Source organism: Haliaeetus albicilla, chromosome 12 (assembly GCF_947461875.1).
Source record: "Haliaeetus albicilla chromosome 12, bHalAlb1.1, whole genome shotgun sequence".
Classification (NCBI taxonomy): domain Eukaryota; kingdom Metazoa; phylum Chordata; class Aves; order Accipitriformes; family Accipitridae; genus Haliaeetus; species Haliaeetus albicilla.
The window spans coordinates 34,828,981-34,844,792 of record NC_091494.1 but is presented as its reverse complement, the minus strand read 5'-3'; the positions used below and the strand labels follow the sequence as shown (position 1 = coordinate 34,844,792).

At 58.1% G+C, this 15,812-nt stretch overlaps 2 protein-coding genes and 3 long non-coding RNA genes across 8 annotated transcripts in view; 3 read left to right on the top strand and 2 right to left on the bottom strand.

Moving 5' to 3' along the window:
- UBE2O (ubiquitin conjugating enzyme E2 O) overlaps nt 1–1,704 on the bottom strand; it is a 67,347-nt gene extending 65,643 nt beyond the window's left edge. For 2 of the 3 annotated variants that reach the window (XR_011327209.1, XM_069798994.1), the window contains exon 1: nt 1,253–1,704. Coding sequence is in view for 2 of the 3 variants with exons in the window: in XM_069798994.1 (XP_069655095.1) it covers nt 1,253–1,642 (390 nt within the window). In the remaining variant the exon portion in view is untranslated. Of the gene's footprint in view, nt 1–907; nt 944–1,252 lie in introns of those variants that run through there. The other variant, XM_069798995.1, reaches the window with a different exon arrangement.
- LOC138688155 (uncharacterized) lies at nt 1,398–9,274 on the top strand. The gene is made up of 2 exons (XR_011327212.1): nt 1,398–1,513; nt 4,363–9,274. It is a non-coding gene; the product is annotated as an uncharacterized lncRNA (long non-coding RNA).
- On the top strand, nt 1,850–4,087 carry LOC138688153 (uncharacterized). The gene is made up of 2 exons (XR_011327210.1): nt 1,850–2,092; nt 2,169–4,087. It is a non-coding gene; the product is annotated as an uncharacterized lncRNA (long non-coding RNA).
- On the bottom strand, nt 6,080–12,771 carry LOC138688154 (uncharacterized). The gene is made up of 3 exons (XR_011327211.1): nt 11,501–12,771; nt 10,256–10,444; nt 6,080–6,193 (listed from the first exon to the last, which is right to left on the bottom strand). It is a non-coding gene; the product is annotated as an uncharacterized lncRNA (long non-coding RNA).
- On the top strand, nt 9,411–15,479 carry AANAT (aralkylamine N-acetyltransferase). Of its 2 annotated transcripts, none has more exons than XM_069798999.1 (4): nt 9,411–9,521; nt 12,832–13,116; nt 13,920–14,074; nt 14,458–15,479. In XM_069798999.1, exons 2-4 carry the CDS (start codon nt 12,960–12,962, stop codon nt 14,761–14,763), a joined length of 618 nt encoding a protein of 205 aa, XP_069655100.1. In that variant the 5' UTR covers nt 9,411–9,521; nt 12,832–12,959; the 3' UTR covers nt 14,764–15,479. The 2 variants fall into 2 exon arrangements, with proteins under 2 accessions (XP_069655100.1, XP_069655099.1); XM_069798998.1 differs by having other exon boundaries at nt 9,414–9,521; nt 12,819–13,116.
- Nucleotides 15,480–15,812: the final 333 nt, after the last annotated feature.

Sequence of the window (15,812 nt, the reverse complement as noted above, 5' to 3'; positions counted from 1 at the left end):
CTTTAGAGAAAGAAGGCTTTTTTTTTTTTAAGGTAGAAATACATCACACGGCAATATCTTTTCTGAATAGCTGTTTTCATTTTCCTTATCTCCAACCGGTCACGTGTCTAATGACACTACCACCTAAATTTAGCTCATTCTGTTAGCACTTGCAATCCTACCGATGATGCCTGTAGGACTGCAACACACCTTTCTTCCTCCCAGTCTCCCCTCTCTCCTTCAGTGTACGGGGCCATTTCTGAAACAGCAAAGCAGACAGCATACCAGAAGCCTCCTGCTTTTGCCTGCCACCCCAGAAGAGCACTCAGACCCACTCTGCTGCAAGGACAGTGCAGGCCGCCTGTTTTGTTCGGTGCAACGCCCATTCCTCGCAGGCCCCTTTGTGCTATATTACAGTGCCCCCTCGCTCGCTTTTGTCTCCGTACTGTCAGTCAGTCTGTGCAATACCCCACACCAGGCGAACTTTGGGAAGTGGGAATATTCTAACACAGACTACACCTTGCGGTTCTCCAGATATAATGAAGAGGTCACAGATTTACGTATGCCTCATCCGCGGGGGGTAAACGCTCACGTAAACAAGGGCAGATCCAAACCACGGTTACTGGCTGCCGAAATCTTTATCTAGTCGAGGTTTCCCCGTTCGGCCGTTGACTCCCCTAAAACAGGCGATGACGACACTGTCCAATAAAGGCAGAGATACCAGCCCACATCCCCAGCAAGCAAGAGGGGTCTGGAAGCTCTCTCAAACCACCTTCACAGGCAGGCCTCTCCTTAGGCCATTAAATCCCAGTGCCCCAGCAAAACAGCCGTACTTTGCCACAAGCGGCATCCACGCCGGGCTTCCAGAAGGAGCGTGACGAAGGAAGGGAAAAGGATTTCAACCTCCGGAGGACACCGTCCACCTTACCCCACGCTCAGACTGCTGCATGCCGCCACCGGCGGGCAAGGACGGGCGGTAGGAGGGGAAAAGCAGCAATAACCCCCTTCTCGGGTGCCTCCGGAGCAGCCAAACACCGCAGCCCGCAGGGGAGGGAGGGAAGGAGCCGGCCGGCAGCCCCGCAGGCCGCGCAGGCCCCTGCCCCGGGAGGCCTCCAAGGCGGAGCCCCGGCCTTGCAGCCGGAGCCGGGCCCCCCCCCCGGGGCGGGAGTGGGGGGGGGGACGGACGACGACACACGGACGCAGGGGCCGAGCCCGGCCGCGGTCAGCCCCCGCCTCGGCGGGAGCCGGCGGAGCCCGAGGCCGCCCCGCTTACCTTGGTCTCCTTGACGTGCTGCTTGATGCCCTCCGGGTACCACTGCACCCGCACGTAGCCCCGCCGCAGCGGGCTGGCGCGGCCCTCCTCCGCCCCGCCGGCCCCGGGCCCTCCCGACTCGGAGCCTCCCGAGCTGGCGGCGCCGCCGCCGCCGCCGCCGGTCCCGCGTCCGCCCTCCTCCTCCTCCGAGTCCGAATCCTCGCCGTGGATGAGGCGCACCAGGCCGAAGCGCACCGAGCCGCGGTAGCGGCCCGACACCAGGTCGTGGGAGAAGAGGAGCCGCTGCGAGCCGCCCGGCGGGGCCGGCAGGGGCAGGGCGGCGGGGGGGGCCGGGGCGGCGGGGGCCGGGGCGGCGGGGGCCGGGGCCGCCTCAGCGGGCTGGTCCGCCATGGCGCCGGGCAGAGCGGGAGAGCGCGCGGCCGCCGGCGCAGGCTGGGGGAGGGGAGAGGCGGCGCGGGCCGCGCGCAAGTAACGGCCCGGGGGCGGGGCCCGGCGGGGGCACGCCCACCAACGCGGCACGCCCACCGCGCGGGCGGGGCGGGAGGGGACGACGGGTCCGGGCCTGGCCTGCAGGGGGGCGGGGGGGACGCGCTGAGGCGCATCCCCCCAGGTCCACGGGCACGGGGGGCTGCACTCAATCATACCCCCGGGTCCACGGGCACGGGGGGCTGTGCTGCATCACCCAGGGTCTCCAGGCATGGGGGGCTGCACTGAATCATCCCCCGGGTCTCCAGTCATGGGGGGCTGCGCTCTGTCACCCCGGGTCCCCAGGCATGGGGGGCTGCATTGAATCATCCTCCCGGGTCCCCAGTCATGGAGGACTGCACTGTATCACCCCAAGTCCCCAGTCATGGGGGGCTGCACTGCATCCCCCAGGTCCCCAGTCATGGGGGGCTGCATAGACTCATCCCCCCAGGTCCCCAGTCATGGGGGGCTGCACTGTATCACCCTGAGTCCCCACTCATGGGGGGCTGCACTCTATCACCCCGGGTCCCCAGTCATGGGGGGCTGCATAGAATCATCCCCCTGGGTCCCCAGTCATGGGGGGCTGCACTGCATCCCCCAGGTCCCCAGTCATGGGGGGCTGCACTGCATCATCCCTGGACCCCCAGTCACCAGCAGAGATGCCCCCAGCCCCGGTGCTCAGCAGGAGCAGCACCAGAAGCGTGTGCCTCTACTGTAAAAAGCCTCAACATTGCAACCCAGTTGCAGGTATCTGCGTGGGGAGGGGGTAGAAAGCCCACCCCTGAGCCTCACCCCCACGCAGGCCCTCCCTGCCCTGCCGAGATGGCCACCCCAGGCACAGGGTGGGGGTCCCCCTGGCACCAGGCACTGTCCTTTGCTGGGAGGTGCTCTCCAGCCGACAGCAAAGCCCGGTCTTGCTTTTTATAGATCCTAGGAGCCCTTGTTAGGGTGTGCAAATGAGCCAAATATTTGCCTTCCTTGACTCTAAGGTTTTTTTTCCCTCTCAGTCTGCAGGGATTTGTGAAACAGAAATGGTTTCTTGAGTGGGTCTTGCTGGTCTGGCAGGCAAAGGGCTAAAGGAATCCAAACCAGCCTTTGCTGCTTGTCCTTTACTCAAAGATATCCTGCCTTTTCGCTCCCTAGATCTCCCCACCAGGGCAGTGATGGCTGGAATATGAGGAAAATGCCTGAAATCCTCAGCCTGACTTGTTTTGTTGCAGGAACAACCCCAGGAGCGGCGGAGCAGTGTTTCCCCTCTTGCCCTCTGCCTCCCACAAACACGAGGCTGCTCTGCTTCAGTTGGATCAACCAGCTGGCTATCAGTTCTCCTTCCAAGGTTTTTCCTTTCAGGAAAAGTAACTGCGATAAAGGTCTGCTGGTGCTCAGCTTCAAGATCCACTGCCCCACGAGGGAGCAGGGACCCTCTCCTTAGTCCTGCTGGGATTTTCCAACCTTGCAAATGGCCCTTAAACGCTGGGAAGCAGCTGGGAAGAGGCTGGGGCAGATGGGTGGAGAGTAGGTGAGGGATGCACTGGGAGCCAGCCGGCGTTTCAGCTCTGCCTGTCTCCTGGGCTATCCTGAGGTTTGGGTGGCAGGGCAGCGGGATGCTCTAAGTGATGGTGAAGTACGAACTATTCCCATCCTGCCTCCGAATCAGGGAGCTGCAGGTGGTGCAAGCATTCTCGGTGCAAGCATTCTCAGCGCCTGCCTTCCCCTGGGCCAGTCCGACCTCCACACCAGCATTTAATCACTTGCTACATCACCATTTTAATCAGAGGGGTATCTTGTTGATGTGGTTCCCTGCTGGAGCATTACTCAGCATTGAACTCAGGGATAAGGAACAGAATAGAGCCAAAAGGGACCATTGGGTGGGAAAATAGCAGCACACCCTTGGGGAAAGACAGTTTAGATATCCATTCAGTGCTACGTGGTTATACAGCTGTTTACAGGGACGTGCCTCTGGGAGTACAGACCTCCATCTGCAAGCCATGACCTCTGTAAAGCGAAGGAGGTGGGGAGTGGAAAGGCAACACATGAATGCCACCAGCACGAGGATTTCACCCTCTGCCCATCGCTGTGCTGGAGCAGGGCATGTGGCATGTCTCCCCAGGGCATACAGACAGCCCACCTGGAACTGGGGAAAAGGTGCTGACCTCTCTCCCTCTGAAGCCAGGGAGAATTGTGCCTTTGTAGGAACAGGATCAGGCCTTTGGGATGGGCAGAGGGTGCCCTCTGGCTCCATTGGAATTGGTGGCATGTTCTTCTCAAGGTTTCAAAGCACAGCTTTATCCAGCACGGTGATGCTTCTCATCATCTCCTTAATGCGCATCGTAACAGCCACTAATAAAATATAGATACATGTAATGGGCATCATCACGTGTGTAGATGGAAACTGTCCCTCTTCAGAGCAATTACATACTGAAGAGCAGCGGTGGGGTTTCAGGTAGCCACAAATAGCCATGCAAACAATCACGTTATACAACCAGCCAGGCTCACGGCAGGGGGATTTTAATGGGGACAAGTCAGGGCTGTTTGCTCGTTAGCAGGAGTTGAGCCGGGTGTGTTTTTGCACTGTGATCCCAGCTGGGGCTCTGGCGTGCTTCCATCGGGAAGTGGCACTGAAGGAGAACTCATCACTTTTTCAGGACACAACAGCCCGGGGCCTGGCCTGCCACTACACTGACGTGCTTTGGGCACATTACGGTCCCTGGGTGTCGAAAGGAGCATCTCTCATTCAACACAGCAGGCTGTTCCAATCTCCACTGAGGGACCTCAGCAAGTCAGACCACCCTGCAAAATACTAAGGCAAACCCAAGAAACATTTTGCACGCATGATTTTTTTGGAGACTGAGACTGATTCAGCAGGAGGTCTGAACATGCAGGACTTCTGCAAAGTGACACGTCAAGCGGCCCCCCCCCCCCCCCTGTTTAGGGACAATTCCTGCTGTTAGGCTGTTTGGGGAAGTGATGGCCTTTACTCTGCAGGAGAACATCCTGCAAGCAAGCTGCCTGTGTGATCTAACTTAGAGCACCAGTATCTCCCTGTTGAGACACTGGTGAAAAGCAAGCCCCATCCTTCCTCCTTGGGACCCGGCTGGTGCTGGGTGCACCTCTCACACGATATGTTTGCACAGGGCTTATGGGGCAGGTGTTGGGATGCCTGCTGGGTGCCAGGATGCTTGCAGAGTACCCGGATGCCCAGAGGGTGCCAGGATGCCCGCAGGGTTTTGGAGTGCCTGCCAGATACTGGGGATGCCTGCAGGGTACCAGGATGCCCGCTGGGTGTTGGAAATGTCTCTTGGGTGCTGAGGTGCCCACAGGGTACTGGAATGCCTACCAGGTGCCAGGGTGCCCATTGGGGATACCCACAGGGTGCCAAGGTGTCCAGAGGGTTCTGGAGATGCCTGTCAGGTGCCGGGATGCCCGCAGGGTTTTGGAGTGCCTGCCAGATACTGGGGATGCCTGCAGGGTACCAGGATGCCCGCTGGGTGTTGGAAATGTCTCTTGGGTGCTGAGGTGCCCACAGGGTACTGGAATGCCTACCAGGTGCCAGGGTGCCAAGGTGTCCAGAGGGTTCTGGAGATGCCTGTCAGGTGCCGGGATGCCCGCAGGGTTTTGGAGTGCCTGCCAGATACTGGGGATGCCTGCAGGGTACCAGGATGCCCGCTGGGTGTTGGAAATGTCTCTTGGGTGCTGAGGTGCCCACAGGGTACTGGAATGCCTACCAGGTGCCAGGGTGCCCATTGGGGATACCCACAGGGTGCCAAGGTGTCCAGAGGGTTCTGGAGATGCCTGTCAGGTGCCGGGATGCCCGCAGGGTACCGGGGATGCCCGGAGGGTGCCGAGTGCCCGCAAAGTACCAGGGATGCCCGGGGGGTGCTGGAGATGCCGGGGGCTGCCAGGTGCCCGGGGGGTACCGGGGATGCCCTGGGGATGCCGGGTGCCCGCAGGGTGCCGGGATGCCCGGCGGTGCCGGGTGCCCGGTAGGGGGTACCGGGGCTGCCGGGGCTGCGGCGGGGCTCTGGTGCCACCTGGTGGGCTGCCGCCTCCCGCCGCCGCGCAGGGTCCGGCCCGGCGACTCCGGGCCCGGCGGGAGGGAGAGAAGCGGCGCCGGTTTGTTGGAGCGGAGGGGGCAGCAGCTTTGCTCGGCAGCCCCGGCGCTTGCAGACAGGCTCAGCCCGCCGACCTCGGCGGCTCCTCGCTCGGAGGCAGGAGAGCTCTGGGCTCCCCTCTGCTCTGCCGTGCAGCTCCTCCTTGGCCGATCCTGCCGGTATTTGCTTCTTTTGCTGCTTCCCAGGGGCACCCGTGTCCCTGTACCACCTCCGCCAGCTGCTCAGAAGAGCTGGTGCCTTCAGAAAAAGCGGTTCGAGTAGAGCTTGCTGCTGGGTTCCCGGGAAATGTCTGCAGACCTTCCCGCAGGGACAGGCTGGGAGTTTATCACCATCGTGCAGGCAGCTTAGCAGGAATTTCTGTGTCCTGATCATATCAGGGAACAGAAATATTAGCAAGTGACGCAGCTTATGGCAATCTTTCGTCCCGTCTCGGTGAGCGCAGCAAATCTCCCAAAGGCTGGGGGGCAGGGGAAAGCCTCTCCCCTGCAAGAGGAGCCCCTAGCAGTGCCCGCTGCCCCCATCCTGCACAGGATTACCCGGCCCTTCCCTCCTTGTTTGTGCCACCCTGATCAAACACCTCTGGCCGGCCCCACAAATGGCCTCAGAGTGGCATCACCTTGTACATGTAAAACTTGATGCAAGCGCAATCCTCCTCTACTCTCTCTCATCCTCTTCGCTGAGACCAAGACCTTACAAATCCTCTGATGGGGCTGGTCCAGGCCCAGCCTTGCTCTGGGATGCAGGGTTTGGCTTTCCCATAGATGGCATCTGGTCCCCATCCAGCTCCGTGGGGTCACCCTGGCTCCCACCAGCAGTGTGCTGGGGCTGGACCATGGGGAGGAGAGCTCCTGTAAGAAGCAGGATGCCCCAGCAACACTCACCCAACTGCCACGTCCCAAAGTCAGAACTGGATCTAAATCGCCTGGAGGTCTGGGACCGGAGAGTGGGGGCTGCCTCTGCTGAGCCCCTTCCCACCTGCCCAGCCCTCTCCTCCCAGAGGAGCCTCTGCAGCCCCCGCTGAATGCCATCCTCCTTCCTCCTGGGGATTGTGTCATGAGTGGCCGTGACCTAGTTACAAACTACCACAGCCCTGCAGAGAGAAGGAAAGGAGGCTAATCACCACCAGTGCCTATGCTCTAGGGAGGGGATAAAACAGGTCCCGGCCACGTCCTGCCCCCCCCACCTCCTGCTTTTGGTTGAGGCTGCCATGGTCAAACCGACATGGGTGAAACTGTCGCCCCAAACTGTTTGTACTTTTTCCTCAGATGCCCATGTAGAGGAGTGACAAGATATACCAGCCCTGCAAAAGCAGGTGTTGATCTAGTGGAGGTCAAAGCCGGAGTTCAAAGCCTTTTTCCCCTGGCTATTGCTGGGATCCAAAATAAGCTGTGAAGTAGCATCTCTTCATCTCTTCCCCAGCTCCCTGTGACTCTGCGGAGGAGGTCAGCCCTTCGGCCTTCTGGCAGAAGCATCAGCTGCACTGATGGGCCAAAAGGAATATGCCAGAGGAAATCCACATGAATGTGTATTTGCATATTGTATATATATATTAACATTTCAGAGCACAGAGCAGAACCAGCCCCTCTAGGGTCTATTTAGAGCCTGCGGCTGGGGTCTGGCCACCATCCTTAGGAGCTGTGTATTGCTATTTCGAAAGAGCATCAGCTTGCAGGCTCCTAAGCCGCACTGAAAGCCCCACTCCAGCAGAGAGGCTGGAGGCAGGCTGGCTTTGCAGGACCTCCTGGTAATTTTGAACTGCTCTTGGCAGCATGAGAGGGGAGCACCAAGGGATAGAAGCAGCGGGTAGCCAGCCTGGCAAGCACTGAGAATAGTGAGTATGTCCAAAGAGCTGCATCCTGCTGTGCAGTTACAGCAACGACGAGCCAGTCTGCGGCAGCTGATGAAAAGGCAGGAGATAAGGGAGAATGAAATCAGAGCCTGCGGCTGACCTTGCAGCGATGCCAAACTGCAGAGCCCTGCTGCCACCCCTGCTATGCTATTGCCAGGAGAAAAGCATCACCCTCTTTAGGTACATGGATCCCCTTGGCTAAACCAGGAGAAGGTGTAAAACAGGGATGTAAGCAGAGTGTCCAGCTTGGTAATTATGTGAGTAATTACCTGTGTTTGGGAGAGAAACCTCCCTGATGGTGCCACACGGGGGACGACCCTGATGCCACCTGTGTCCCTTGTGATGGCAGACCCTTGAGGCCAAGGGACTGTGAAGGCTGCAGCCACCAAAACCAGCTTAATCCCCCTGAGCACCAGGATAACCCGAGACTGTGGCGGTGGGGATGGAGGCAGAGAGCGGCACAGCTGAGGAGCCCCTGGGCTGCATGTGTGTCACTTCATTCCCAAGTCCTGGCAGAGCGGGGGACGAGTCGTGACTCATCTGCCTCCCACGTGTCGCCCCTCGCTGCAAATCCTACCCAGAAATAATCGCCATCTTCCTGAGCAGGCACCCCAACAGAGGGACCAGCCTGGCTGTGGGGCCAGAGTGACAGCTTGGGGCTCTTTGAAGATGCTGAGTGAGCTGCTAAATATGTAAATCTCAGCACACTGCTGTGGTTCTAGTTTAATGGAATTTTTGACCCTCTGTCTGCAGGAGCAGGGAGAGACAGACCCAGTTAACAGCACCAAGAGCAGCATCCCTGCTTGACTATTCCAGCCACGGGCCAGCCTCTGCTCTGCTGGGCTCAGTTGTAATGGCTGGGAATTGCTCTGAAATGCCATTTCTGAAGAGCAGAAAGCTGCTGGGTTGTATTTCTGTTTCAAATCCATGAAAAAAACTTAGAAGAGAGAGATAAGTGTGTAGCCCCAGGTCACTTTGCCCATGGCTGGAAAATAAAGCAGGTGTGAACTCCCCTGGAAATATCTCCGGTGGAGCAAGGCCAGCCCTGCCTCCTGCTCCGGGCTTCTTTCAGGGCTGCATCTGGTTCATGATGATAATGATGATGCCAACATCATGCTCATGCCTGAGATAATCCTCCTTTTATTACACATGTCCTGATGGGAACAAATATTGCTGGCTTTGCCTATCCAGTTTCTTATGCAATAGCTCCCACGGACCAAGGGCTGCACAGGGGAGAGATGCTTGGTCTTTGGAGTAAGATCTTTGGGGCAGAAACCTTAGGTCTGGCCCCCCAACCTATAAGGAGCCAGCCAATTCCCGTGAGGAACTCCCCACTGCTCAAGCCCAAGCCATGATCACGCCTGGCACAACCAGCAGCCCCCCCATCCTTGCTGCAAAGAAAGCTCATCTGCCCTCATCTTCCTATGGGCTCCCAGTGCCATCAGAGAGGTCTGGATCAGGCACAGTACATTGCTCTCCTTTCCTAGCTAAGTCCTCTGCTCTCCCTGCCCGGCTCGCAGCAGGGACTCAGTGCAGAGCAATCAGCTAAATGCTTTATCCCTCTGCAGGCAGTCACGCCGGGGGGGGGGAGAAGAAGCCTGATGGGATCCTTTTTCTGGCCTGTCACCTTAAAGCCTCTCACCTCTCCCTGTCTTTCATCGGGGTTATAAACTCCTTAGGATGTCATCACGTGCTCCATAAATAAATATATATAAGCAGGGGCTGTGGAGGGTGCAGCAGAGAGAGGAGGGGAGGCAAAACCCCGGGTCCTCCTCTCCTGCCAGCTGCAAGACGGCACCACCGGAGCCAGGCAGGCAGAGGAGCAGCGTGGGGTCCCCATTCGGTAAGCACCCATGTTTCTGTTGCATCCCGGTGGTACTAACAGCCTTGGGGACAGCTGGTGGTCCCGAGGCCACTGTGACTTGCCAGCCCCAGTATCCCAGAATGGGGGGGAATTGCCCCAGAGGGGAGGGAGGTTGGTGCATGCAGCTTAGCTTGCCTGAAAAGTGACTTTGGTGGAGGAAAGAGCGTGACTCATCACAACCCCTGTCCCATCCCTACATTTCCAACACATACTATCAAAACCTGGGTGTAGGGACTCTTCTCACTGAAACCTTGCGTGTTCAGGGTGTGGGAAGAACTTGAGCTCTTTCGCAAAGAATATTTGGCTTCAGAACTGGGTGAATAACTCCTTACTACCAACTCATTTAAAAATTCAAGCTCCAAATCCAGGCAGACATTCATAACATAATAAAAAGATGCTGTTAGGGGGATACTGTGGACTTGCCTGTTTACTTACATGCGAGCATCTCTGTGGACCATGTGGATGCTTTGATCTCTAGTGCACAAACACAAGTGGGGGGAAAACTTACAGAGCAGAATTTTGGTATGCTGCTACATACACACAAATGTATTGGGCTCATCTCAGGCAGGTCTGGTAAGGAGTTAACAGCACAAAATTTAGTCTAGGATATAAGTGACTTGAACAATATACAGAAGGCTGTGCTGGAGCATTGGAAGACAGATGTCTCGAGCCAGGGAGAGAGGGCTTTCCTCCTCACTCTGGTTCTCACTTACTCTGTGACCTGGGGCGAGTTTCCTTCACCTCTGCAGGTGGGGATGCTTCCCAGGAGTAAGAGCAGTGCTGGTACCCCCATGGCTGTGCAGGGCCCGGGGTCGGCTCTGGGGATGGGCTGGGGAGGACGGCCGGTTCCTCTGCGCTCTGCAGGCTCTATGTATCTCCCCCACCCCAGAAGACCTTTGCATCTGCAGGGAGTTGAAAAGCAAAGGAAGAAGTTCATTTCCAGAAAATAAACACAAATGTGTCAGCCCTCAGCTGTATAACCTGGCTTGCCAGGAATAAAGTGCCGGAGGCGAAATAATACAAGGAAAACAAGACAAAGACCAGCCTTTCCCCATCAGCGACTTCTGCTCCGGGCTGTTGCTGGTTGGGGTCCCAAGAAATTTCTAAAAATAGCTAGAGGGATCCGAGTCCCCTTTCCAAGTTATCTCTAATGGGAATGGAGCAGCCACTTGCACAAGAGGTCTTGAACCCCCCAGCTTTGTGGATGTCCCTGTAGAGACTTTCCACTATTCAGTCCTTTTCAGCCTTTTAATGATCTGGGATAAAGACTTGCTCTTGGACAGTAAACTGTTTAACAGTAGCTATCATCCCTGAGCAACCTGATCTAGTTGAGGATGTCCCTGCTCATTGCAGAGGGGTTGGACTAGATGACTTCTAGCGGTCCCTTCCAACCCAAACTATCCTATGATTCCATGATCCTGCTCCCTAATTCCCACAGCAGCTGAAACACCACCCCTACCTGAGGCCATACTCAGCTGGCCACTCTGCCCTGCCATCCCCGGGCCTGATCCTGCAGCATCCCCAGAACTTGCCCCAGGTGCTCAGCACTGCCCAGGATCAAACCACCGTTGCATTTTCTAGGTGCCCAGACCCTACCCTCTTGCCTGCTCTGGGATTTATCCAGGTGGATGAGTCCCTAATCCAATTAGCAGGATGAGGAGTTCCAGAATATTTGATAATAAGCTTTACAAACACTACAAGCCCCCCAGCACCCCGCTCTCCCCTCCAGCTCGGCCACCCCTTTACTTCCCTCCTACATGGTTTCTGGAAGCATGAACCACCCATTCCCAGCACCATTTCAGTTAGTCCTTGGTGACTAGAATGAGCATTGGGGATGCAAAATAATTCCCCCACCAAAGAAACCCCCTCTCCGTGATGGACACGAGATCCCTTAGATATACATCCATTGCCAAACCAGCAATTCATTGAAAATAAATCAGAACACCATGCTGTCTCACCTTGCACTGGATAAAACAGGCATTTCAAGCACCGAGCCCTCGGCATTTCAGGATGGAAAATTCCCAGCTTGCGCCGGTTCTGCCCTGCACAGTGTTTGTGCTGGTAATGCTTTTGTTTCTATAAATCCTATTAGCTGGAGGCAAGCCTATAATTAGCAGGGAAAGCCGGCACCTCTCAAACAATAATCAAAAATGACCTGGCTTCGTACTGGCTTTGCTGCAAATTGCTTGAATATTGGGCTGAGCAGGGACGGATGGATGGACAGCTCTGGGAGCAATTCCCACTATTTCTGCCTGCGGGACATATGTGCTTAGCAAAGTTATTCACTCAGTTTGTGGTTCCCTCTGGATTTATTAACTTAGTTCACTCACACGTGAAACTAGAGGCAGATTGAAGCTACAGGCTCTGATCCAGGTCGAGGGATTTGGCCAGGCTGTGCAGGATGGGCACTGTCAGATGAGCTCTGGTGCTGGTGATGCACCTGGGGGAACCGAGGGGTCTGAGGTTCTGCATCGCAGGTGGCATGTCCCACGACGGGCTGTGCCTGGTGGGATCATGCTGCTTGAAGCTCCCAGGGCAGGGGACAAAGCCTGGGGACACCTCACCCTGGGAGGACACTTGAGGTTTGCAGCCACAGGCACCCACTTGTCCCACCACTGACCCATGTCAGCTACATCTGTGAGTGTGGATGGGACCTAAGAGCCCAATGGGGGCTAAGCTGTGTCACTTACCCACTAAGCGAGCCGGAAAAAGGGAGCAAATCCCGGCAGCTTGGGCTGTCTCTGGGAGGTAGATCTGGCTGCCTGACGTGTCCGTGCTGGGGGCGTGCGTACAGTGGCCCGGCACTGACCTCTTACTCACGTACAACCATGCAACATCACACAGAGCTTTCAGTGATGCTTGTTTTGCAGCCTCCCAGCTTCTGGCAGCCACATCCCACCCCGCCTGTCCCCAGGTCAGGGGCTAGACTTGTCCCTGGACTCTCCTGCCTGGCTTTGCCACGGGCTGGGTCGGGAGATGCGGGGCAGGATGGCAGAGCAGGATGCTCAGCCCCATCTCTAACAGCCCCTCTCCCTGCTCGGTCCCACTGCCTGGATGCTGGCAGCTGGTCACCGGGTTTTTGTCCCCCACATCCCTGGGGCCACAAGTTTGCCACAGCCCACGGCTGGTGCCAGGCTCCTGCACTGGCCCCAGCTCGCAGTGACAGCAGACCGATAATGGGGTCACTGTGGGCGGGTATTTGCTATATATATATATATACACACATATGTACAGGAAAAGAGTGGCAAGCAGCCTAATCCTGTGCGTGACCAACAGGTATTTTCGGCAGCTAAGAGCGCCGGAGGAGATTGGTTGAAATTAAGGGTGCCGTGCCGCTGCCGGGGCCAGGAGCTGGCAGAGGCTGCCCCGAACAGAGGGAGCGGTGGGAAGCCGGGCAGAAGGAGGAGGAGGAGGAGGATGTCGGCGCTCAGCGCGTTGCCTTTCCTGAAGCCCGTTCACCTGAGGTCCCCCCGAAGCTCGCTCGGGGGCCAGCGCCGCCACACGCTGCCCGCCAGTGAGTTTCGCTGCCTCAGCCCCGAGGATGCCATCAGCGTGTTTGAGATCGAGCGGGAAGGTAAGGGGCTGCCCCGGGGAGGTCCTGCCTGGTGGCATCAACTGGAGATGCCCGTCCCTTTCCTTCGCCGGTCCCTCATGCTCCTTGGGGGCACACCGTGGTGGCAAAACCCCCGTGCATGCCCTCGTGGAGGATGAGGGAGGGAGCCAGAGGCCATGACTTGTGGCCTGGCCACCACAAGCTCCTTAATGAGGTAGGGGAAGCCATGATTAAGGAGGTGGGGAACTACGGCCCCCAGCTTACCCAGTTGCCTGGGGTGGGGATGGTGGAAGGTGATCCTGGAGCAGGACCAGGTAAATAGGGAGCAGCTCTCCCAAAACAGTCCTGCCAGAGGTGAGCAGAGAGGAGAGGGGGAAGGTGGGAGGATGGACACCATGCTCAGCCTCCTATTGCAGAGGGGCACTTTGAGATACACCCCCAGCAACGTCCCCCATCCCGTCCATCCCAGGCACCCCCAGGTCCCCTCACCCAGACTCACCAGCCCATTTCTCCCTCCTCTCCAAAGGGCAAGGGCAGCCGGGTAGATGCCGGGCAGGAGGAAGGTTCATCTCAGCACCTGCTGCTGTAGCCCTGAAATCAGCAATGAGAGTGGGGGTCCCGGGGGGGCTGCCTCTGGAGGAGCGGAGCTGCTCCCTGGAGCCACCCATGTCCCTTAGAGCTCCTTTAGGCCAAGTAGGCAGCAGGACTCATGCCATCTCTCCTCATCACATCCTGCTTTCCCCCCACTACATCGGTGCTGGGGGGTTTTCTGGGTCTGGGTGTCCTCGGTTCCCATCGCTGCGCTCACTGCCGTCCCCCTCCAGCCTTTATATCTGTCTCCGGGGACTGTCCCCTCCACCTGGATGAGATCCGTCACTTTCTGAACCTGTGCCCGGAGCTCTCCCTTGGCTGGTTTGAGGAAGGGAGGCTCGTGGCATTCATCATCGGCTCCCTCTGGGACCAGGAGAGGCTCAGCCAGGTAAGAGCCGGACCCTGTTCTTCCCAGTTTGCACACTGGGAGAGGCACTGCCAGAGCCTGGGGACGAGGAGAAGCTCCCTGAGGCCACTCACCAAGTCTTCTCCCAAGACCAACTGCTACAGGGCTGCTCTGGTGGAAATTAACTTTCTCATTAATTAATTTTACCGATGCTGTTAAAAAAATATGCCAAGTAACGCCCCTCAACGTTCATCGTAAACTTAAAAAGCCTCCAAGGATGATGAGGGGAGGTGAAGGGGGATGGCACCAGGACCCTTTTCCCTTGGTGGGAGGATGGGGACCCTGGTTCACTGGGATGGGGAACCAAGAGACATGCAGGATGGGACCCCCCCCGGTCACACTAACCCCCGCTCCCCCCTCGGCAGGAGGCGTTGACCCTGCACAAGCCGCAGGGCACGGCGGTGCACATCCACGTGCTGGCCGTGCATCGCACCTTTCGGCAGCAAGGCAAGGGCTCCATCCTTATGTGGCGGTACCTGCAGTACCTGCGGTGCCTGCCCTTCGCCCGGCGTGCCCTGCTCATGTGCGAAGATTTCCTCGTGCCCTTCTACCAGAAGTGCGGGTTCGAGGCGCTGGGTCCCTGCGAGGTGACGGTGGGGGAGCTGGCCTTCATCGAGATGCAGCATCCTGTGCGGGGACATGCCTTCATGCGCAGGAACAGCGGCTGCTGAGCCCCCTCAAGTCCAGCCCTGCCGGGGGGGGGCGGGGCTGGAGAGAGGCTGCAGGGGGGTGGATAAGAGGCAGTGACCCCTCTCCATCCCCACCACAGCTATACACCTCCCGCAGCCGGCCCTGGCTACAGCTATTCCCTCTACCACGTCTGCCTTCCAGCCAGGAGATCAGCCCGGTCCCATCCCAGATCCGCAGGGCTGGGGACAGAAATCTCCCACCTGGCCCCGCTGGCAGCACCGATCCCCCCAGTCTCCACTTTAACTGCGGCTGTGCCAGCAAGCCTGGGTGGGCTGCAGGGCCGTGTGCCCCCCAGGGATGGAAAGGAGCAGCTGGGGGGGGTCTCTGCTGATTTAAGGGCGCTCACGGCCACATTTTGCTGAGACACCCAGCAGAGCCCGTACGTACATGTGCCCCCAGCCCTGCACCCCCTCCCACCACCAACACCACGAGTGAAGCACACCACAGCCAAGCCCTCCCCGAGCAGCCCCCAGACCAGGCAGGACTCCCAGCAGCCGCCCCCCTGCCCGCAGACATCTTTCCAGACTCCTTGGAGAACAACCCCAGCCCACAGCCACCCCCAGCCACACAATGCAGAGCCTCCCTGGGGTCCAGTCCAAACCAGTCCCTACCCCAGACCCACGACTGGGCCAGGACGAGCCTTCTGCAAACAGTTAAGGCTGTTGTGAAACAGCAAATAAAGACGTGGTGGTGGTTTTCTAGGCAGCCCGTGTGCGTTCCTACCCTGCTCCGACTGTCACCTCGCCACAACAGCCGGAGGGGAGGCACTGGCTGGCAGGACAGGAGCCATCCAACACCCCCCTTGGGGCATCTCAGCTTTGGGAGAGAGGGAGCAAATCCAGCCCGGGATCATTCGATGAAGGGTGGGATATAGGTGGAGGGGGCTCTGCCCTTGGGCAGGATCAGGAGGCTCCATGGGCCTTTTTGCTCCAGGCATTTGGCTTCCCCTTCTGCTTGAGACCCTCCAAACCCTGTCCGCCCTCCCAGGGAGGGGCTTGAGGGGTACCGGGGACAGTGCAGCCCTGCTCAT

Excerpts from the sequence above, each read along its gene's own strand:
- AANAT (XM_069798999.1), top strand. The coding sequence starts at position 12,960 with ATGTCGGCGCTCAGCGCGTTGCCTTTCCTGAAGCCCGTTCACCTGAGG. Across the intron at positions 13,117-13,919 it reads GTTTGAGATCGAGCGGGAAG|CCTTTATATCTGTCTCCGGG; the intron begins GTAAGGGGCTGC and ends GTCCCCCTCCAG. Across the intron at positions 14,075-14,457 it reads ACCAGGAGAGGCTCAGCCAG|GAGGCGTTGACCCTGCACAA; the intron begins GTAAGAGCCGGA and ends CCCCCTCGGCAG.